This window comes from Lolium rigidum, chromosome 4 (genome assembly GCF_022539505.1).
Source record: "Lolium rigidum isolate FL_2022 chromosome 4, APGP_CSIRO_Lrig_0.1, whole genome shotgun sequence".
Lineage (NCBI taxonomy): Eukaryota > Viridiplantae > Streptophyta > Magnoliopsida > Poales > Poaceae > Lolium > Lolium rigidum.
Window position 1 is genome coordinate 260,993,705 of NC_061511.1, and position 23,132 is coordinate 261,016,836.

The 23,132-nt window shown below is 49.4% G+C and overlaps 1 protein-coding gene across 1 annotated transcript in view; it reads right to left on the reverse strand.

Annotated features, from left to right (window-relative positions):
- Positions 1–17,748, reverse strand: part of LOC124648663 (cysteine-rich receptor-like protein kinase 40) — a gene marked incomplete at its 3' end in the record, with an annotated part of 19,387 nt that extends 1,639 nt beyond the window's left edge. The window contains exons 1-7 of the mRNA XM_047188384.1: positions 17,413–17,748; positions 17,178–17,316; positions 14,714–14,975; positions 14,386–14,620; positions 11,762–11,912; positions 11,423–11,629; positions 10,391–10,445 (exon numbers count right to left, since the gene is read on the reverse strand). Of these exons, the coding sequence (XP_047044340.1) occupies positions 10,391–10,445; positions 11,423–11,629; positions 11,762–11,912; positions 14,386–14,620; positions 14,714–14,975; positions 17,178–17,316; positions 17,413–17,426 (1,063 nt within the window). The remainder of the gene's footprint in view (positions 1–10,390; positions 10,446–11,422; positions 11,630–11,761; positions 11,913–14,385; positions 14,621–14,713; positions 14,976–17,177; positions 17,317–17,412) is intronic.
- Between the last annotated feature and the right edge of the window lie 5,384 nt (positions 17,749–23,132).

Here is a 23,132-nt window from a genome sequence, read left to right on the forward strand (position 1 = left end):
TCAGCACATTTTAAAAACAAGCTCGGTGCTCAAAACTCAATAGCACCCGATGAATTTTAACGCTCACAAATACGTATATACGATTTCCTCTATGAACACGTGTACACCCTACTTCTATAAGCTCCTCTTATGCGACATCAAAGTGTCAAACCTCAAGGTAACACTACCTCTTAACCATGTAACCACATGTTGATTCTCACTGTTAACAGTCCTATACTCACACGTATGTCTACATGGAAGGTGTACAAAAGCACATGGCCCACATTAACAAACACTTAGAGCATCTCCACCGGGCGCTCTCAATAGCGCTCCTAATAGCTCTATTAAGATTCTAGTGAGAGAAAACGCTCGCACCGGCGCTCCCAAAAAACGTCGGCATATTTTGGAGCCCCATAAAAGCGTCGGCGCCCGAAAGGATCCTATGCCAAGGGCTTCGATCGGGGGTGCCAGCACCAAATTTCTGCTCAAAAGATGCTAACCGGGCCACATGCAGTGTCAACCTCTTCCAAAGATTTTCTTCTCTCCTATTTTTACTATCCCCACCTACTTTTCTTTAAGTGCATGCATGTACTATTGGAGCTGTGCTATGGAAGTCACCGGTGTGAAACATACTTCCCCATAGCACGTACTGCTGCCGGCGGGCCCATAAGTTGTTGACTGTTGCCGGCCATTTTATAGGGCTCACAGGTGGAGATGCCCTTAGACATTACATGCCTGTGCACGCGATTTAAATAACGAGAGACACACTTGAGTTTAAAATCTCACAAAGATATTTAAGGGTGTGTTCGGTTCTAGAACAAGAGGGGATGGAACTGAATGGTTCCATTCTGAAGTCATGGAATGGTTCTGACCCCATGTTCGGTTCGGAAAAATCGAGGAACGGAACGGTTCCGTTTTCTGTTCGGTTGAGGAATTGGGAGTGGAACGGAATATCCATAATCATGCTTAAAATGCTAAACTTAATCTTCCATCTCAAAATTGTAATTAACGGATTATTTTGGCTCAAAATATTTGCACATATGCTAAAATCAAATTACACAGGTGCACGCACCGCTGCCCACGCATGCTCGCGCCGCCATCGGCGCGCGTGCCTGGCCACCTCCTCTGCCGCGCATGCCTGGCCGCGCCGCCGCCTGCGCGCGTGCCTCGCCGCCTCCTCTGCCGCGCCGCTGCCGGCTGAGCTCCCGCGCGTGCCTGGTCCCGCCGCCACGCGTGCTAGCCGCTGGGAGCTGCTACGCGCGTGCTGGCTTAGCGAGGCTAATTTTTGTGCTTACCGATGTTCCTCCTCATCTGGCCAATTCAGTCGCACGGGTCAATTCCGCATATTAGAGAAATATTCCCTTCCGTGAAACCAGTTAGTTTCATTCCTCGTAACCAACCGAACACCGAACAAGCGAAAAGTACGGAACCGTCTCGTTTCGTTCCTCTAGATTCTAGAACCGAACACACCCTAAATCGTGCCGATGACGGGATCGCAGATTGCTTTTGATGTACCCGTAGTGAGGTAGTGGGTGGGTGGCGGAGAAGATATCTCCTCCGTGTCGCCCCTTCCTGGAAATAAAGGAGGTAGGTCGGTGGGCCTAGTGGTCCACTTCCATTCTAGTCACCGATTGCTGCTGTCGGTCACATCTGACCTAGGCCGCTGACGAGTTCCTGGGGTGTATTTGGTAGGCTGCATTCAATTTCTGCACCACTGCGCGCTGCGCTAGCGGGCTCCATCTCGCTCCAGAAGAGCTCCGGTGGAAAAAATGTGCTTCATTTGTTAGCCTGCATTGCATCGTTAGGCACTCAAATTCCAATTTGTTTGGTTGCTCTGTATTAGCCTGTAGATCTGAGCAGATACAACTTACATATATTTGGTTGCTCTGTATTAGTGTGCACAGTATTGTCTCGTATCCGCTAATCCTCTGCTTACCAGCTAATAAAGTCGAAATTAGCTAAACTCATCATCAACTCAACTCCACAGCCCCCATAAGGGTGAGGCCAGCACGGGACGAGGCCGGCGAGGTTGAGTCCGAGCGCGGCCGCCACGGGCCAGCCGAGCGCGGGGCTAGTGACGACACGGCGAGGCCGGCGACACCCCAAACTCCCCATTAACGGCAAGAGGGCAGCCAGCGCGGGGCGGCGAGGACGCGGCCGTGAGATGATTTTCGTGAAGGCACGACGAAGAGCCGGTGCGGGGCGGCGAGGCCGAGCAGTCACGAACGCGACCGTAGACGTGGGGCAGCACGGCCGGGCTGCGTATGCAGGTGGGCACGTGGCGGAGTGCGGCAGCCGACGAGGTGCGCGCGGTGGGTGGCGTGAGGCGGGCAACACCCACGACCTGCAGCGAGCCTGCATTGGGCGGCTCAGGCGCGGGGCAGGTGCGTTGCGGCCGGTGCGGGCGCGGGCAGCTCGAGCGCGGGGCAGGGGCACCGTGGCCAGGGGCGGGCGGCTCGGGCACGAGGCAGGGGCGCCGCGGTCGACACGTGCGCGACATGGCGTGGCTGGGCACGGGCGGTGCGGGCGCGGCCGGGGTGGGGCAGGGGTGCCACGGCCGAGCGCGGGCCGGGGGCGGGCGGGCGGAGCGACGCGGCTCGTGCGCTCCGCTGCGCAAGAGGGCGGCCAGCGCGGGGCGGCGAGGACGCCGACCATGAGATGATTTTCGCGAAGGCGCGGCGAAGAGCCGGTGCGGGGCGGCGAGGTCGAGCGGTCACAAACGCGACCACATACGTGGGGCAGCGTGGCCGGGCTGCGCATGCAGGTGGGCACGCGGCGGAGCGCGGCAGCCGACGAGGCGCGCGCGGTGGGTGGCGTGGGGCGGGCAACACCCACGACCTGCAGCGAGCGCGCGTTGGGCGGCCTCGGGCGCGGGGCGAGGGCACCACGGCGGGCGCGGGCGCGGGGCAGGGGCACCGTGGCCAGGGCGGGCGGCTCGGGCGCGAGGGAGGGGCGCCGCGGTCGACACGTGCGCGGCATGGCGTGGCCAGGCACGGGCGGCGCGCGCGCCGCCAGGAGTGGGGCAGGGGTGCCACGGCCAGGCGCGGCTGGGGGCTGGGCGGGGGCGGGCGGAGCGACGCGGCTCGTGCGCTCCGCTGCCAAGCGCGACGCGTGGCGAGCGAGGGCACGGCGGAGCACCACATTGGCTGAGACCATGTCCATGGCGAAGCTCCTCCGTGGTCGTGGCAGAGCTCCTTCGTGGCCAAGTCCGCGTCAATGGCGGAGCTGGCCCTCGGTTTGGCCATGGCGGAGATCCTCCGTGGTGTGGCCATCAAGGAGTCTATGGCCGTCGACGAGCTCTTCCGGTACAGTCATGGAGTGGATTGAAGAGAGATTAAAGAGGCTTCTGGAAACATACGTTTTCAGCTTTTACATGGCGGAGCCAAAGTTTGCATCAATGGAGACAAAAAGAGGCAACAACGGGCCAGTCCATGGAGAAAGTGTCGAACTAGGCGTTCCTCCAGGCCTGTCTAGGGGTGCTTTAAGACCTGTGCCATGCAAGAACGTAAGTGCGCGCATGTAACCAAACGACCCATTTTTCTTCTCCACTCATGCAAAAAAAGGGATACATGCTACCAAACGCGCCCTAGATCTCTCCAACGACGTTATTTAAGTATGAGCTAAGAGCATGTCTAGTAGAGCCCCTAAACCCCTAAATCTGTAAAAATAACCGCTTTTTTACAGTTTTTGACGAAAAAGTCGCAAAGACTAGAACCCCTAAAACTATAAAACTGTAAAAAATTTCCCAGGTCCGACCTGGGAATCTATTCTTGGCCTGTACAAAACCGGGTTGGAGAGGGGTTGACCCTCTAAACTGCATTTCCATTTCGTTTCGGGCGGGAGGGAAATTTCCCAATCCCACCCACCCGCCGCCCGTCGCCCCGCCCCTGCCCCCGCGCACCGGCCGCCGCCGCCATGGACGCCTCCCCTGCCCGCCCGTGCCGCCCGTGGCCGCGCCGCCGACGGCCCCCGGCCCGCCGCCCGCCCCGCCGCCCGTCGCCCCCGCCCCCGCACCGGCTGCCCACCCGCACGTCGCCGCCGTGGTCGCTGCGACCCACGTCGGCGCGAAGCGGCAGCGTGCGGGGCATCACCTCGTGCCGGCCGGTACCGACCAAACCGGTAAACGGTATTGGCAGCGCATCGAGGACGCCTACCTTAAGATGAAGCCGAAGAGGAGTGGGTTCGCCTCTCGCTCATTCCGGTCGCTTCAAGGCCGGTGGGACTTGATGAAGCCGGCATGTGCGCGTTGGAGTGCCGCCATGGACCAAGTGATGGATGCGCCGCCGAGTGGCACCGTGGAGAGTGACTATGTAAGTTTGCAAACCTCACATCGTATGGTTTCTCTCATGTGTGTTGTATGGTTTCTCTCATGTGTGTTGTATGGTTTCTCTCATGTGTGTTGTGTGTGTTGCTTGGTTTGTAGGAGAAGATTGCCGGCTTGAGGTACAAGGAGATGGCCGGCTCCAAGGGCAAAGAATTCCCATTCAAGCATGTTTGGTCAATTCTTCAAACATATGACAAGTGGAAGTTGAGAGATGATGAAACCGCACCGAAGAAGTCCGCAATGCTTGACATGGATGATCCGGATGTTGAGGAGAGGAACTTGAACAAGCCCGAGGGAACCAAGAAGGCCAAGCTTAGGGTGAAGATGGAAGGAGAGGCGGCTAGCCTAAGGGAGAAGATGGATCATATGATGAAGGCAAGAGAGGCTTTGGCAACCAAGGCGTTGGAGACAAAGCTTCTCATCACCGAGCAAAAGAAGGTGGTCAAGCTTGCATACATTGAAGCAAAGCGTGAGGAGGCAGCCCGCAAGGCCGACTTGGAGGAGAGGATGCTCAAGGTGAAAGAAGCAAAGGTATGGAAAGAACTCATGGTGGAAGAGAAGGAGCACATGATGATGTGCAAGAAAGACATGGATGAAGAGCAATTGCAATGGTGGAAGGAGTACAAGGAGGACATCGCCGAGAGGAAGAGGATGTTCCGAGGGTCCTCCTCTACCTTTGTAGTTGACACTACCATGAGCGATGGCGGTGTCGACAACTCGCATGATGGTGGGGTTTGATGGTGGTGGAGTGGCCTAGCATATGGCACCGACGTGTAATTTTTTGGTGATGGTGCCAATGAGATGGGCAAGATGATGATTATGTGATGTAAAAATTACTAAACCATGCATCCATGATTATTACTTTTGTAGTATGTTTGATGATTCATTGTGTTTTTGTGTCATATTGTGATGAATATGTGACAGGTTTAGAGGTTGGGGTTGAGGCAAAGAATAGAACCCCTAAACCCTCAAACCCCTAAAACGGAATATTCCGTTACACGGGTTGGGTTTAGGGGTTCTATTCTTTGCCCCTGTTTTTCAACCTGTAAATGTGTCCAAAACTTGCAAATCTCGGCCTGTAAATCCTAGAAAACTTATACAGTTTTAAGGGTTCTACTAGACATGCTCTAAGAGCATCTGCCGTAAAAGAGCAAACTGAAAACCTGGAGTTCAGTTCAGCGAACGTGTTTACGGATCGAAAAATGGCTGGCGCAGAACAGAGCCCGTAAAACAAAACTGTAAAACTGCGCTAGCTCCAGGATGCCGGGCTCAGGCGAATCGGGCGGCGGCGGCGAAATGTGGTGGCAGGGCGGGGAGGAGAGAGCGAGAAGTTGCGTCCGGTGAAATTTCAGCGTGCCCTAGATATGGATCCACCGTTCGGTTCGCTTGAGCGACCTCTACAAGTACATGCTGATTTGGGTTTTCGGTCTTGGTCCGAAAAATCAGCGCCATTTTTCAGCCGAACCCGTAAACTGGGCAGTTATTTTTCGATTTTGATCCTTTTACGAGCTCTGCTAGAGATGCTCTAAGTACACCAGCAGTCCCAATATTTATACTTTAGGTGCAGTTTAGTCCTAATAGTTGTAAAATAGGGTCAGATAGTCCTAAAATTGTCTCAATGTGCAAAACCAATCCCAATGATCTTTGCTGCGGACACGTGGCTTCGGCTTCTTTCAAAATGCACACTGCTACCACTAGACCCTGTGATTATTTCTGCCTTAGTGTTGAACTTACGTTTTATGTATTATGCACAAGATCAAAGGCAACAAATCTTATTTCGTTCTTTTTATTCAGTCAAATAGTCAACAAACCTTACTTGTTATTTACTTATTTTCTCACCTATAGCTCCTATTTGACGCCGAGTACTGACTTCTGATTTTGGGGCTAAAATTAGAAAAGAGATAAATACACACCTAGTCCCAATACTTATTCTCAAGGTGCAATTTAGTCTCAATAATTGCAAAATGGGGCAAGATAGTTCCAAAATTTGGCCCAGAATGCCTCACCGAGTCATGTGTGCACGGCAGCGGACGACGATTGATGGCATCCTAATTGAGGTCAATACGCTCGAGCTTGACACGACGGACATCGCCCTCTCACAGCGGACAACAGTTTTGGCCCGGTTCACGGGATCTGCTAGAGATGCTCTTACCTATGGTAGGAGTTTTAGGAGCCTCTACCTTATTTTCTCGTAATGAGATCGGTAATACTACCTGATACACTGCCATTCTATATGTTAGTGTCATTGTGAGCCGCTCCATGAGCTAGTTCTACTTCCTTGTTGATTCTCTTACCTGTCAAGCTTGATGGTACTGCAACAGCAGCTGTTTTATTTTCAATTTTGATCTATGGTGCATATGCTCCTGCTATCAATAAACACATTTTAAAATGTTAAAATAAATCTGAACAAAAATTTCAGCCGTACATTTCGATATTCCATATATGCACGTTAAGTTTCATGGGAAAACAACATTTTTTATGTGTTGTGCAAAAAACATAGAAAAATATTCTTGCGAAGATCTTTTTTAGCACTAAAATTTATCTTCTTTACACATGACACAAAAAAATTATTTTTATTGAAATAAATTTGCGAGAAAATAGAATATTAAGACTCGTACGTGTGACATTTTTTGTCTATTTTTTTCAACATTTTAAATATATTTAAAAGTCATTTTAAAAATCACTAGCATACTCTCCTTGGAGAAAAAATACCACGTCCGAACATTAGCCGGTGAACAACATTAGCAGGTGAAAAGTGTCTTTAGAGCATCTCCAGTCGCGTCCCCCAAACCGTCTCCCAAACCGCGCCGGATTGAGCGTTTGGGGGACGTGTTTTGTTCCTGCCGTCTTTGTTCCTGCCGTCTTTGGGGGACGTCGCTCCCCAGCCGCGTCCCCCAAACGCCGCCCCCATGAAGAATTCAAATTTTGCATTCAAAAGAGATCATTCCCGCCGATCAGAGTAGCGGCAATCAGAGTAGCGGCGATCATATTACAGACCATATAGTGCATGCTAAATTAGAAGAAGGGGTTGGTCGATGGCGACGTATCCTGATTCGACGTAGGCCCGTCGATCACGACGACCTCGTCGCGATCTGCCTGGTGCTGTGCATACTCCGTCTCCTCCGCCGCCGTCGCGTAGGCCGACGATGGTGTAGCGGTCGAAGACGCTGCAGCCGGCTCTTGCACCGCAGTTGCTGCCGATGCCGCTTCCTGGGCCGCCGCGTCGGCCGCCGCCATTTTGGCTTCGATGTCATCGAGGATCTGGCCTTTGAAGAAATTGTGCGCCGTCCGCGTCCGGGGAGACATTCCCTCTGTCGACGCTCTCAGCAGGGACATGTCGTCCCTGCGTTTCTTGAGCTCCAACTTCTCCTCTTGCCTCTTGAGCAGCTCCGCCCACCTTTCGTCGTTCTTTTTGGCGCGGGAGAGAAAGGTCGAGGAGACGTCCGCGAGGCATTTCGTGATCGACGCCTGCGTCTTCTCACCCGACGCGGCGTCGGCCAAGGCGGCCTTGGCAGCCTTGTTGCCAGTAGGACGCCCTGCCGACGTTGCCGACGCCGCGTCCAGATCAATGGCGTCCTTCCCCTTGGACAGCGACAGGCGCGTCAACCGCCATTTCTCATTCCCTTTGAGCTTGCTATAGCAATGCATCAACGCGAACGGCTTATGCCCATCCGAGTTCCTCGCGTAAACCTCCATGGCCCTATCAAACTAGCCAAAGGAAGCGGAATCATTTCATCGAACACAATGTAGGCGCTACAGATTATGGAAGAAAGAGGCGTACCATTTGGGAGAGGTCGGCGCCGCTCTCGGCTCTGGTCAGTAATTCCTGATGGTATCCATGGAAGGAGTTCACAGCCGCCTGGATGATGGCCCATCGCGTCGACATTGCCTTTTGGCTCCTCTTCATTGTCACTTTCTTGTACTCGCCGTCGCCCACGACTCGCACAGAAGGAGGCTCCCGTATTTTTGGTTGGCGCCGATGATGGAGTCATGGCTCACCGTCGCCCACGACTCGCACAGACAAAGATCCTCCAAATCCGTCCACTTGGGGCCTCGTGTGCCCGATGCATTCTTCTTTTTCTTCTTCACGCCGTCTGCGTCTACCTCCACGAGATCATCGTCACCGGCACTCTCCTCGTCCTCTTCCTCGCCGCCCTCGCCGCCCTCTTCGTCCTCGTCGTCGTCGTCGTCCTCCACCTCCTCCTCTTCATCGTCCTCCTCGTCCTCACCCCCGCCCTCTTCCTCAGCACCATCAGCACCGGCGCCGTCGACCCGAGCGGCCCCCTTCGGCCAGTGAAAGGGTCGTCGTCCGCACCGGGTCCTGGCTCGCGCTGCTCGTACGCCGGGGAGTAGAGGTTGTTGGGGTTGAAGCCGCCATGCGGCAGCGCATCCTGGTAGTGGGGCGACAAGTTAGGCGTCACGCACCCCGGAGTGCCGGAGGGGCCGTCGTTGTAGAAGGCGGATGACGACGGAGAGAAGACTCCCGGAACGTACACCGGCACGTTCGTACTATATGGGCTCGCGTTGGTGGCGGCGATAAACCCGGCCATTATGTGCTCGGTGCCGGCGCGCCGCCGCAGCCTTCTTCTCCTGCTCCGCCGCCCTCCGTCCTTTCCGCTCCGCCGTCGACATCTTCCGGCGCAGACAGTCTTGATGCCACTGATCATCGGTCCATCCTTCCGGCTTCTTCTTCGGGGCCGGCGCCTTTCGTGGCTTCGCGAACGGCGCTTTCGCCCCTTTCGTTGCATTGCCCGGCGGCTTCTTGGCCGCTTTCTTGGCCATCTTTTTGGGGGCTGTCGGCGGCGCCATGGAATGGGGAGAGGGTAGCGGCGGCGGGTGGACGGCGGGAGGGATAAACAAATCGGCGGGATAGGAGAAATGAATCGGCGACAGGATATGTGTTGGGAGGCTTGAAATGCACGGCGGGATAGGCGCGATATGGCGAGAGGGGCGGGATTTGGCGGGAATGGGAGACGATTTTTCACTGAGCCGCTGACTACTCGGCCCCGCGTCGGTTCGCCTCGCTTTTCGTTGTGTCCGGCGTCCCCGGTGCGTCCCCTGTGGGACGGGGACGGGCTCGGGGCGCCGGACACCGTATCGGGCCGCGCCGGACAAAAATGGGCTTTGGGGGACGTGGCTGGAACGCATTTTTTGTCCGGCGCGCCCCAAATCCCTTTGGGGGACGCGGCTGGAGATGCTCTTAGCTCTTGGTACATTTTAAAAACAACAAGATAAGATTTGTTGGCTTTGATCTTGTGCATAATACATGATATATATAAGTTCAATATTATGACAGAAAAAATCGTAAGAGCTGGTGGTAGCAGTGTCCGTGCTGGATAATAGGTCACCGGTTCGAATAACTCTGCCAGCACCTTAGGGCATCTCCAACGGCATGATGTAAACAAAAGCTGAGCGACCGTTTGCGTCGCATAGATGAAAAATACGCTTGAAACCTGTTCCAGCGGGGCGACGCCGAGTGTCCGGACTGTCCGTAGCGACGCAAACCAAATATGCGGCTGGTTTGCATCTCCGGGATGCACTCCTTACGCAGCGCATGCCGGTGATCGGACATCTCGTCTTGACGCCATGTGGTCGTGGTAGCGGGCCCTATCCCTAGCTGCTGCCACCACATCGATTGCGTCCACCAGCTCCTGGTTCTTCTACTCGACCCGCGCGGGATCTGATCCCCTCTGTGCTATCGAATGTAGGTCAGAGCACATGTACGTCCAAGCCATGACGATCACATAGCTGTGAGCTACCTTCTCCGCCGCCCAAGCTTGACGACGTTGGGCATCCCAGGTAGGCTCTCGAACAACGCGAGCAAAGCGGTCTGGTTCCCAGGTAGAATTTACTGCATTGAGCAAGGGCATCATCCACATGCTGATGAGTTCGTCGGTGTGGATCCGTCCGAACCAAGAAAGAAGCGTATCAAGGAAGACTCAAATCTGACCAAGCAAGCACCTTTAATTTATATATGTAAGTAACTTTGAAATGCATGTAGTACATCTTCGAATATGTAGACTTTTGAGTAGAGAAACCGGGGAAGATTTTGTACTTTCATTTGTCTGAAATAACACGAAAACTAACCTGGAGTTATAGCCTGAGTGCGTCCCTCAGGAAGAATGGGCTCCTTTTCACATGACTGTCGATAACAAAATACAATTAGGTCAGCCTGTTGACATATTCCATGTACTGCTTACTGTGGAGTAAATTCTACATGTGGAGATAACTGGAAGCGAAATTGGTTGCATGTCGAACCTATATTGTCTCTCCTTATTTACACACTACAAGAACATACAAAACAAATATAACTTTTTATGATCGATCCCCATGATACAACATTTAACTTTGCAAATCTGGTAAACAATACAACAAGATGCACGCGAAATAAAAAGACAAAATTTGCGCACCTGAATGACATATATTGTACTCATGATTTTTTTCACAAAATTATACAAGTTAACACATAATATCAAGCAGCAATGATTTTTCTCCAAAAAAATACAATTTTTTTAAGTGAACATAGAGGAGAGAGAACATAGGTTTATGTGGAACCGTATGCGCAAACTCCATTCGTACACTCTTTCTGTGATTCTGTCCCTCTCTCCCTGTCCATCTCTCTTTCTCCCTTCCTCCCTATCCCCTGTCTCTCCCTCCCTCCACCTTCACTCCACACTCATCTGCCAAATCCTCCTAGGACACCACCATCGCTTTTGTACCAAGATACTCATAGTTAAAGGTTTCAAAGTTTGACTTCACCAATTCCCAAAATGTCTAGTTTTATGATATTGGAGGGAGTATAAAGCAGGAATTAGTGAGTCTTTTACACCGGTTTACTACTATCTATATGTTACAGAAAAGCTTTATTTTGCACATTTTCTGGCCTATGAATTTTGATATCTTTTACTCCCACTGATTTATATAAATTGACTCAACTTTATCTAGATACGGAACTTGAGTCAAATAATATGAATCGGAGGGAGTAGTAAGTATCCAAGTCAAGGTATAGTTTGAAGTGTTAAGTATATCAGATATTTTAGTACTAATTAGCTAAGTTCTAGCTAAAAAATAATAATTTCTAATAAAAAGAAATGCCAGCTATGTCAGAAGTGATCTCACATGTTCCATCTGCAACCCTCGTGTACGTATCAACATTTCTGTCTCTATCAAATCAGAGACAATGGACTGTATAGTGGGTCTTTTTTCCCGCTTACGATTCATGCAATTTAGTGCTATACGGATGCATGTCTTGACCTGTTCGCCATACACTTCGAGTCCTCTAGGCGCCAAGGTTTCAGATAGTTTTTTCCTCCAGTTACCATGTACCTGGTGTTGGAACATGATGACGTTATAATTTATTTTACCACAAACAGGACAACTGTGCTTTCCTATAAAAGGTCGAACACACTTTTCCAAAAGTGATAGTAGATAATGATACAATGAATTTTTCTTCCTTACATGATTAACAAACTTTTTTTCGGACATGATATCAATTTCGGAGTAGACGTCACGTCCAGCCATTAACTTCGCTATAATAACACCCAAACCGAATATATCGAACTCTTTTGACAGTGATTGATGCTCTATATACTCCGGCGGCAAGTAACCACTGCATATCATAACATTAAAAAGGTCACTTAGATCAGCTATAGAAGCGTAACATGACGAGGAAGTATCAAAAATATAGTTAATGAGAAATGTCTATATATGAGTCTAAAGTTCAGGAAGTGGGCCGAAGGTGGCATGTTATTTATGTAAACTAGGCATCAACCCATGCACCGCTGGAAAACATAATAACAGTAAAATACAATGTATGTGCAATATTGCTGACTTAGGGACGCACTTTTGAAGATTGTTAGTGGCACACATAATAGTTTATTTTAGTTACTTGTATTAGACACACACCTTTGAAGATTATAATTGGCATGCATAATAGTTTATTTTAGTTGATTGTATGAGGAAGAAATAATAATCCCTAATAGTTTTGTGATTGGATGCTGCATGGAGTGTGTGCTTTTCAATCCCTAGAAGTTTTCTGATTGGATGCTCCATGGAGCTTTTCAATCTGTGAAAGTTATCTTCATTTCTAATATTTTGGAAAAAACACTAAAATCGAATCAAATATATATTTTGTTAACTGAGCTATTGAAATTGGTTATTTCGGAGTCAGGATATGTATTTATTTCCGCTTTTCTCTTATGTGACATGGAAATTTCATATTCATGTAATCTGTTACTAGTACTACCTCCATTCTAATGAATAAGGCTTATAGTATATTTAAAAAGTCAAATCATCTAAAGTTTGACCTAGTTTTTACAAAAAAATCATTACCATGCAAAATACAAAATCAATATCATTAGATAAATCATGAAATATATTTCATATGGAGAATATCATATTTGTTGATAGATTTTTCTAAAACTTTAGTCAAAGTTTGCTTAGTTGACTTTTCGAAAAAAAAATGCCTTATTCATTGGAACGGAGGTAGTATAGCTATAAGAAGTACACCTTTTGTTTATAATTTTTGCACATGGTATCCAAGACACAGTAGTTACCATAGTACAAAATCTAAGATGGTTTTGATTTTTCTAATTGTTCGATGAGTGTAAGATCTCTAGATATATACATCAACGCATCAAAGCCTGCAACTCAAGAATGCTAAATTTACATATTTTTTAGCATTTTTGTTGAACAATGTTCGCCCCCCCCCCATACTTTCTTCACAAAAGAAAACTTTAAGAGAAAGATGGACTCTCTTTCACCGCAACTTGCCCGCCCTAACAGATGGAATTGATTCACGATCAGCCTCCTTCGGACCCGGTAGCTACAGCCCGTAAGCAAAACAAGATTTGGTCTCGTACGCCTGCTAAGCAAGTTCCCTCTCTTTTTCATTTTTAACAGATAGCCCTCTCGTTACTTGAAAGGAAATGGAATGCTTCTTCGGTGCCTAAGCTTGAGTGAGCGCATCGCAACTGTGCCGATTTTTTTCTTTTGGCTTTCAATTCACCCTCTGCCTAGCCTCAGCCTAGAAAAGGATAAGGAAGCGGCCCCACTCTTTTTTTATGTGGCTCACTAAACACTCCTAAACTACGAATGATGGTCTATTTGATCCACTAACCCTGCTCAAAAGGCTGGGTCAAATCCTAGGTTAAGGGTAAGGGGATTAAATTTACCATTAATGATACTTTGTGGGTGGGGGGGGGGGGGCTTGCTCTCTTTTTTCACCGTGTGGTAAACCTATGTGATTCGATATGCTTCTCAAGATGAGTGCAGCGTCTTAGAGACGATCTACGTGTACCTTGTTTTCTTCAAAATTTTAAAAATCACATTCTGAAGTTTTAAAAAAAAATCTGCATGTAGTCGGGAATATATATACCACAAGTGTGCAATTTTTCATTACGAAATACGTCGTGGTCTGGTCTATACAAAAATGACAAAAGTGTAGATCTGAGAAACAGTACACATTTTCAAATCCCCCAAACTGTCAGAACTTATCATTTTTGTGTAGCCCCGATTACAATGAGTTTTGGATTGAAACTTTACACGATTGTGGAATACATAATTACCTACAGCCAGATTTTTTTTAGAATTTTTAGAATTTTAAAATACCAATTTTTATTTTGTTTTGAAACGAGCTATGTGTAGCCCGAGCTACAAATTGAGTTTTCGTTCTCAAGATAGCCTATTCACCAATTTGTTTCTGTCTGTATATGATCTGATGGATACCTGGCCGTGACTCTGTGAGGCCACATGAATTGGTTATCTAAACGTACTCGAACTCCTTTTTTAAGTTTGTTAGTTCTAGTTTTATCTCCCCACTGCATATGATCAAACGTCAACAATGAAATGGCCTCCCAACTCGAGAAAGTTGATCTTCTGCCCACTTTTGCGATTTTGTACAAGGTTTAATAAGATATATAACCTTAATTATTTTTCTTTGTGATGAACTTTTTAGTTAATGTAGTATCGAAATACACCAAAAAAGACTAGTACAACCGGAGCGTTTTTTTATATGACAGACGGAACATCTTTTGACATAAGGGAAGTTGCTGGATAGAATGTTTTTGCATGAGGTAGCTTACCATGTACCAACGTGATTGATTGTATTTCTTGTGTTTTCATCACCAAAAAGAAGTTTCGATAAACCAAAATCTGCAAGCTTTGGAATCATATTGTTATCTAACAATACGTTAGCAGGTTTCAAATCCAAATGCCATACTGAAAACTCCAATCCATGACGAAGATATTCTAAACCCTGACACATCCCTTTGATTATTCTGTATAGTATATGCCAATTAAGTCCTGAGCATCCATCAGCTGTATAAAAAAATATGGCAAAAACTGTAATGTAATGAAGCATGTCTTATAACATGCTGAATAAGTAAAATGCCTGTGCACTAATTTAATTACCATAAATATGCTCGGCAAGGCTACCATTGGATACATACTCGAAGCAGAGTGACGTATGCCTTTCCTCAGCAATAACTTGATTCCCATTATATACTGCAACAACCTTCTCCGATTCATTGCAGAAACCCACTAGCTTAACAACATTTTGATGCTTGAGCCTTCTAAGGTTCTTGAGCTCCTTGTGAAACTCCTCTGTTGTTTCAAATCCTGACATGTTTTTAAGTACCTTCACTGCAATCTCTTCTCCGTTTTCGTAAGTACCCTGTTCAACATCTCTTGTTAATAATCTTCATCACCATTGTTTTTCTGTGCGAATAGTGATGATATTATGGAATGTAAATGCATATCATGGTAGGGTGCTAGCATCATGGTAGTGGACCACATGTACTCTTGCACAACAAGAGATGTCTATTGTATTTAGAGCATCTCCAGCCGCGTCCCCCAAACCGTCCCCCAAACCGCGCCGGATTGAGCGTTTGGGGGACGTGTTTTGCTCGTGCCGCGTTTGGGGGACGTCGCTCCCCAGCCGCGTCCCCCAAACGCCGCCCCCAAATGAATATTTGTGCAGGAAAATAAAGGTTTTCATTCAATTTTGATTATATATTACAAAGTTTGAATGAAAACGGCTAGATTTCATCTAAACCTAGGCTATGACCGCCCGGCGGCGCGTTCGACGGCCCCGCCCCGTCGTCGCCTCCCCTACGCCGCAGCTCCTCCTGCGCGCGCCTCCTCTCCTTGCGTTCGGCGGTGGCCAGACGGTGCCGCTCCCGCCGATAGTCCTCCTCCGCCCTCCCCTGCTGGGCCGGCAGGAGGGAGAGCTCGACGGCGCGACGAATCTGCGCCTCTTCGCGGGCACGGGCGTCGTCCTGGAGCTTCTTCTCCGACTCGAAGGACTCGACGAGGGCGCGTTGCTGATCGGCCGTCTCGTCCGGGTGCGGGGCGTCGTCGTCGGACCAGTCGAACTCGTCGTCGTCGTCGTCGTCCTCCACCTCGGTCTCCTCCGCCTCGGCCTCCTCCTCCATTGGCGCCTCCTCCTCCACATCCGTTGGCGCCTCCATCATCGCCGCCGCATACGCGTCGGCCGCCGCCAACCGCCCCGCCCGCCTCCCCCATAGCGCCGTAAGCGCCGACTCCCGCTGTCGACGCTCCTCCGCCGTCGCCTGCTGCTGGAGCTCGATCGACTCACGCCGCCGGCGCTCGGTCGAGTCACGCCGTTCGCGGAACGGCGCCTGCCGCTCATCGCGCCGGCGCCGGCGCTCGTCGGCCCATCGCTGCTCCATCTCCTCCCGGTACCGGCGCCGTCGCGCCTCTTGTCCCGTCGAGGCGTCGAACGCCGCAACGGTGTCGCACCGCTCGCTCCTGCCACGCTGCTGCCGCCGCGGCCTCCTCAGCCTGCGGAGGCGGGGCGGAGAACGCCGCCAGATCCGCCGCCTGCTCGCGCCTCACGCCGGCTGGCGGGCCTCCTCCTCGAGTGCCTCCTCGAGTGCCGCACGCCGCCGCCGGCTCGTCAATGGAGGAGACGGCGGTGGAGGGAAGTGGCCATCGCCGGGGTGGTTCGCCATTGCCACCGGTGATGGAGGAGACGGCCGTGGAGCGACGAGGGCTGTGTTTGTTACCGGCGGGGTGTGGTGGCTACCATTGATGAGCCGGGAGACCTTTTATAGACGCCGGCGTCGGGAAGAAAGCGCGGGAACAGACGAGAAGAGGCGGGAAGATCGCGCGGGAACGGGCGGTGGCGTGCGAACGCCGGCGACGCGTGGAGGCCGCGCAGCACCGACGAGACGTCTCGCCTGCCCCTCCGTCGCCATTAAGGCAAAGATGCCGCCGTGTGTCACTGCGCGCGAATAACTTCCGTCGCGAGGTAGGCGACGGTTAGGTTAAAATTAGCCGTGCCGCCGACGCGTCGGCCCCGCCACTCCCCGCCTCGCTTGTTGTGTCCGGCGTCCCCGGAGCGTCCCCCGTGGGGACGGGGACGGGCTCGGGGCGCCGGACACCGTATCGGGCCGCGCCGGACAAAAAAGGGCTTTGGGGGACGCGGCTGGAACGCTTTTTTTGTCCGGCCTGCCCCAAATCGCTTTGGGGGACGGTTTGGGGGACGCGACTGGAGATGCTCTTAATATTGTTGTTCCTCCCCCTCTCTTTTAAGGAACAATATCATTTTACTCACTTCATAATTACATGTATTTAGGTTACTTATTTTATATGTACTCCCTACTCCTGAAACTAGCATCCTACTTTTTAAAGAAAAGCTAACAAGAAGCTATTGTACTAGCTTTAGTGAAATGTCTATACCATTTTAGGGAATTTAAAGTCTGAAAGTTCAAGCAAGGTCAGTATCACACATTTAGAACGACATCTGTTGTTGTAGGTTTGTACCAAATATATAAATTTGTGCCAGGTTCCATACTTACAAACGGATATATTGTTTCTACAGTGAAGGCAAAAAAATTGGTCATAGCCATACCTTGTAAACTGTTCCGAATGTACCTCTGCCAAGTATTCTAGACTCGTCGAACTCATTTGTTATCTTTTTGAGGAATTTGAGCGTTAGCTCACATGGCTGATCACCTTTGTGATCTACCTTGTTCCCCATGCTACTGCTCCTGGTCAAAAGAACACCTTTGGTAAGAATGAGTATTTTTTCTTTACCTTGAAATAAGAAGCTTTAAAAGACAAATCAGGAGCAACTTGCAGCTTACCTGTCCTCCGCCATCTGTCCTCTAGACTTCTAGAGCTTATGCAACTACAGGCGCACACAAAGTTGTTATCAACATAATGATAAGTACTACATAAAGTTAAGATCTGGTAAGCTAATGCTGCATATGGAAGGGAGTTGCTAATGTCTGAACAAGTTTTGTGCTAATTAAACACAGTTACAAAACGGCAGTGAAGCTTACGCAGGAAGTTGCTAAATCCCACCTGAATCAAAGCAGTTGTAAAACCAAAACCTATTGGAGTTCCCCGCCATCACCTCGCCTAGATCCGGGGGTTCATACCCTCCTGTAGCAGAGATGTAAGTCGCAAAGCCTACTTCCCTGCCGAGGGGGGGAGAACAAGAGAAGAAAACCAGCTAGACTTGCGTAGAGGAAAGCTAGATGGTGATAAGAATGAGCAGCTTTGTCGCCCTTTAATTAACGGGGAAGAAGGGCCAGGACCAGGTCAGAGATTAAGATATAGTATTCCCCAAGAGGCCAAAAGATTTTTTTTGAACAGTTAGGAAGCAAGAAGAATAATTAAATGGGATGATCAATTAAATAAGAAGTCCAGCCTGGCACGCGTAACAAAGGCGAAATGGGATGATCAATTAAATAAGAAGTCCAGCCTGGCACGCGTAACAAAGGCGAAATGGGATGATCAATTAAATAAGAAGACCCCAACTGTTGGCTATAACAAGATGTCATATCATTTGTAGTTATCATATAGCTAACATGTACAATAGTTGGCTATAAGAATGTAGTACTTTACTAATATATGGCCCACCTTTCACTCTCACAAGGTGCGCTAGGAGCACGTCTAAGAAATTTGGCTATCATGATAAGAACTCCGCCTCCTTCTCTCTCCTCTTCTCTCTCCTCCAACTCATCTAAAATATATTATTTAATATCTTATAGTCAGCTAACTGGAATCTATTGTACTCGCTCTAACAAAGGTCCATATCTGAGATTCAGATCTCGCAGCCAGATGAACATGCATGATGAATTAAAATACTAGTTCAGTTACAGGGCAGATAGATGCTTATTTGTTATAGTAGTAGAAGTGCAGCTGACTCTGCTCTTGATGCCGACGCTCAACAACTATCGAACCAGCTGTACACTTCCACGCATTGATAGAATGAGCTCTTCAACGGGGGAAGAATGGCCAGATCTGAGACTAGCGGGAGTGTGTTTTTTTTAAATAATACACTTTTTAATATTAATTCAAGAAATAATATTCGTTTTCAGTAAATTTCAGAAATAATACACCGTCGGGGAGGACGAACCCGAATTATAAAATCGGGTTTGAGGAACCCGAATTCTCAAACTCGGGTATGAGAAACCCGATTTTTAGGATTGTTGTGCTGCGTCAGAAAAGTAAAAAAGAATTCTGGGTGGAAGAACCAGATTTTAATTAATCGGGCTTGGTGAACCCGATTATGTTTAATCGGGCTAGGTGAACCCGAGTTTAATTAATCGGGCTTGGTGAACCCGAGTTGCATTTTTCCCGCCTTTTCGCGTTCACACCGTTTCCCGCCCGCCCTTGCCGCCACCCTTCCCGCCACTCCTTCCCGACAGTCATTCCCGCCACCATCTCCCGCCAATTTTATCCCGCCAGTCGTTGTCGCCACCATTTCCCGCTATATTTTCCTGCACTGGTGTCGAATTTTTGCCTATAAAAGCAGGCATCGCTACTCTGGATTGCACAAGTTCTTGTATCTCTATCTCTGTTCTGTTTGCTCACCCTTAGCCATCATGAGTGTGCCGTGCTCTGACCAGGAGTTTAGGCCGGTGAAGGCGAAGGCTGCAAGTTTACCCCCAGGTGTGACTGCGGAGCGTTGTTGGTGCGGCCGTCTTGCTCATAGTCCACTCCATCCTCGTCTTCCTCGTCCATCATGTTCTGCATCTGGTCTTCTTCTTCATCCTCGCTTTCAAGCTCAACACTACCGTCATGACCACCTGCTGCATGGCTACTCTGCCCGGATTGGAAACTGCTGCCGCTAGCATCGGAACTTTGATCGTCTCGGCCCGGATGGAACTCACCCTCGCCTTCATGGGAATTCACCACCTTCGCCTCGGGAAGCATTAAGGCGATGGGGTGAGTTCCCCTGCGCTCGCACGCTTCCAACCAGTGCACCCATTGAGAGGTCCGCTCAATCGGCTTCAACCGCCAGAAAATCTGGCTACTTGAGCTGCTCCACAAAGCATGCACACCAACAGTGTATGCTTCGGGATTAAGCCTGAAATTCACGGTCAACCACTCCTTCAACTGACTAACTCGTCATGTTTTTGGGTTTGACAGATGCAACTCCTCGTACTGAAACTCGCTCAGATCAGCTCCCATCGGAGTTGTTCGGACGGTGTCGTGACCTAAGTAAACAACGAATTTTACTCTATCTGACATATCTGCTCACCTATACAAATTACAGACTCGTAAAAAAAACTAGCACCTACACTCTGAAATAAATAAAAATCTAGCACCTACACTCCTAAATAAATACTTTCTACCGGTACATATTTCAGTAACTAATGTATGAAGCTAACGAACGCAACATGCATTATGATTACACCATCTAATTTCAGGAATTAGGGTTTACCCTTGAAGCGTGTCAAACACCTCCGTCAGCAGCTCAGCTCCTCCACCCCGCAGCAGCTGCACCACCACACAGCAGCTGCAGTAGCAGCACCACGAAGCAGCACCACCTCCACCAGCTCCACCACCACCACCAGCTCCGCCACAACCAACAGCACCTCCACTAAAACGCCTCAAAAACTAACCCATCTATAGATCAGCTAATTCTACAGCATTTGGTGGTGAAACTACAACAAATGGCTAGATAAATCGCTCACAAACGAGGAAAAATGGTGCTGGACTGAGAGCTAACGAGAGAGAGCCAGAGAGCAGATGGGAGAGCGAGCTGGAGGAGGAAGATGAGCGTCGAGCAGCGCTGCAGGATATCTGCCGCGCTTCGGGGTCAGTGCGCCCGAATCGCCCGACTCGGGGTCGCCCCACCCGAAATTGCGGCATCGGGATTCCTCGCTCCGACACTGTCTGCCCCTGGCCAGGGGACAGGCCGACACAGGCCTTCGGTGGCCGACAGCCACGCTTCGGGGTGCTCCTCCCCGAAATTGGCCTAACACGCCAGATTCGCTCCGTCTCGATTTCCTCTAACCCGATTTTATAATTTCGGGTTCCACCACCCCGACGGTGTATTATTTCTGAAATTTGTTGAAAACAAATATTATTTCTGAAATTAATACTCCGTATTAAAAAGTGTATTATTTAAAAAAAATCACTGTAGAAGGATGATACATGAGCTCTTCAACGGGGGAAGTCACGATGGCAATTTTATCCACGGATCCGGGTATCCACGGATCCGGGTATCCACGGATATTCGACCCGCCGGGCACGGGTATGGAGGGTTAATTGTGTCCACGGATTTCATGGGGCGGATATCCTATAATTTCGCCGGGCAGGCACGGGCAAAGCTTTTGATCCGTGGATATTCGATGGATATCCAACTGACATGTGGGACCCATCACTTCAGTAGCATTGGAGTGTGTCTTTAGTGCTAGCGGGAGATTAATTAGTGCACATCGTAGTCAACTTGCACCAAAAATAGCAGAAGCTCTTATGTGTATGCAATCATGGTCTCAAGCGCACATGTTAGGTAATTCATTTCTACATTCCCACTATGTGCTCTAACTACAGTACGATATGAAATATAAGTTCTTTATATTTTTTGAAATTGTATTAGGTGAGATTCATGGTGATCTCCTTGCTGTCAATGTTCTTGAAGGTGAACAAGAAGAAATGGTACTGTCCAAAAAGCTCCTATTTACTTGCTTTAATTATTTATTCTTTTGATGTGTCACTTTGTGAAAGATCGAGATGTCGCCTAGAGGGGGGGGGTGAATAGGCAATTACAAACTCTTTCGGATTTGTCTTGTAAGAATGCGGAATTAAACTAACGTTTAGTTTACAAGCACAAACCCTAAATATGCTAAGCTCAACTAAGTGTAACAATGGCAGCTAGAGCTAAGCAAGATAGGCACAAGATATATGTAGCACAAGTGATAGCAAGATATATGTACTTCAAGCACGAAGGCTATCACAAGGAAAGAGAGCTCTGGTATAGAAATAACCGAGGCACGCGGAGACGAGGATGTATTCCCGTGTTCCCTTCCTTTGGATGAAGGTACGTCACGTTTGGAGGAGTGGAGGTCCCACGAAGGATTCCCCGCGCCACGAATGCTCACCCTATTCTCCGAACCACACCCACGAAGGATAATGGCCCTTTCCTTATGGTTAGCTTTTCCTCCGCTCCGGAGATGGCAAGCTCCACAACCACTTCACAAGCTCCACGAAGGAGAAGCCCGGGCCTCTTCACAATCTTCTTGAAGAGATCACCGGAGCACCAACCGCCAAGCCAACTAGGAGATTTCCCTCCAAGAGTAACAAGCTCACGGTCTCTCACTCGAACTAATCGTGGTGGAGAGCTCAACACTATGCAATGATGCAAAGCAAGAACACTGGAGGTGTTCAAGTCCTTCACTCTCAAATCACCCAAGCAACAAATGCTAAGATGAGATTGGAGAGGAAGAACAATGGGGAAAGTCAACAAAAGACTCCAAGATCTAGATCCCAAGAGTTCCCCTCACTTAGAGGAGAAATGGATTGGTGGAAGTGTAGATCTAGATCTCCTCTCTTAGATCCCTCAAAAATGAGCAAGAATCATGGGGGGAGACAAGAGAGAGAGCAAGTTCTTCAAAGGCAACAATGGAGGTGAGAGAGTAGAAGAACTAACTCAGCCCAAGGTGGAAGAAGGGCTATTTATAGCCCAAGAGCAAATATAACCGTTGGGGAAAGATTGGGCTGAGTCAACCGTCGAGGAGGCCGGTCAACCGGGCCTGGGGCCGGGACGTCCGGTCCATGGCCCGGTCAGACCGGGCCGCAGACCGGACCAGCCGGTCCAAACCGGTCGGTAGGCCGGAACCTGGCCGGGGTCATTTTGTGTCGTCCAGGAGGTCATCCGGTTGTCCCCCGGTTGGCGCCCGGTTGGCGACCGGTCGACCGGACGACATGCCGAGCCAGCCGGTCTGTAGGCCGGCTGACCGGGCGGCAGACCGGAACCGGCCGGCGCATGGGCCGGTCCGACCAGGTCCCTGACCGGGTGAGCAGGAAAACATGTTATACAAAAACTGTGATAACTTTTGTGTCCGGACCCCGATTGACACGAAACCAATTTTGTTGGAAAGATAACATGCACCTATTGATCAAGTTTGAGCTTGTTGGTCCCCAACCAAGTTGGGTCCTAAGAGGTTAGTCACAATAGTCTTGGCAACCCAAATGGTCCTTTTCTTGAGACCACTTTGAGTTCCAACATACTTGGCAAACACATTGCCATCCTTATCCTTCCCTAGAGAATAATCATCATCAACAATTATAGGGTTAGATAAGGTACCACCTAAGCAAGAAGAAGCAAAGTGCCCCTTCTCACGACATAAGTAGCAAGTGTTCCCCTTTTTCTTCTTTATTGATTTCTTCTCTTGGGGAACAATATCTTGATTCTTCTTGGGAAGTGGCCTATCTTCAACTTGAGGTCGAGCTTGAGCTTGACTTTGACCTTGTGGCTGTTTCCCTTGTTGTTTCTCACTTAAGTGCTTCTTCTTCTTCAATGGGCATGATCTAACATGGTGCCCTTCAAATTTGCACTTGAAGCAAA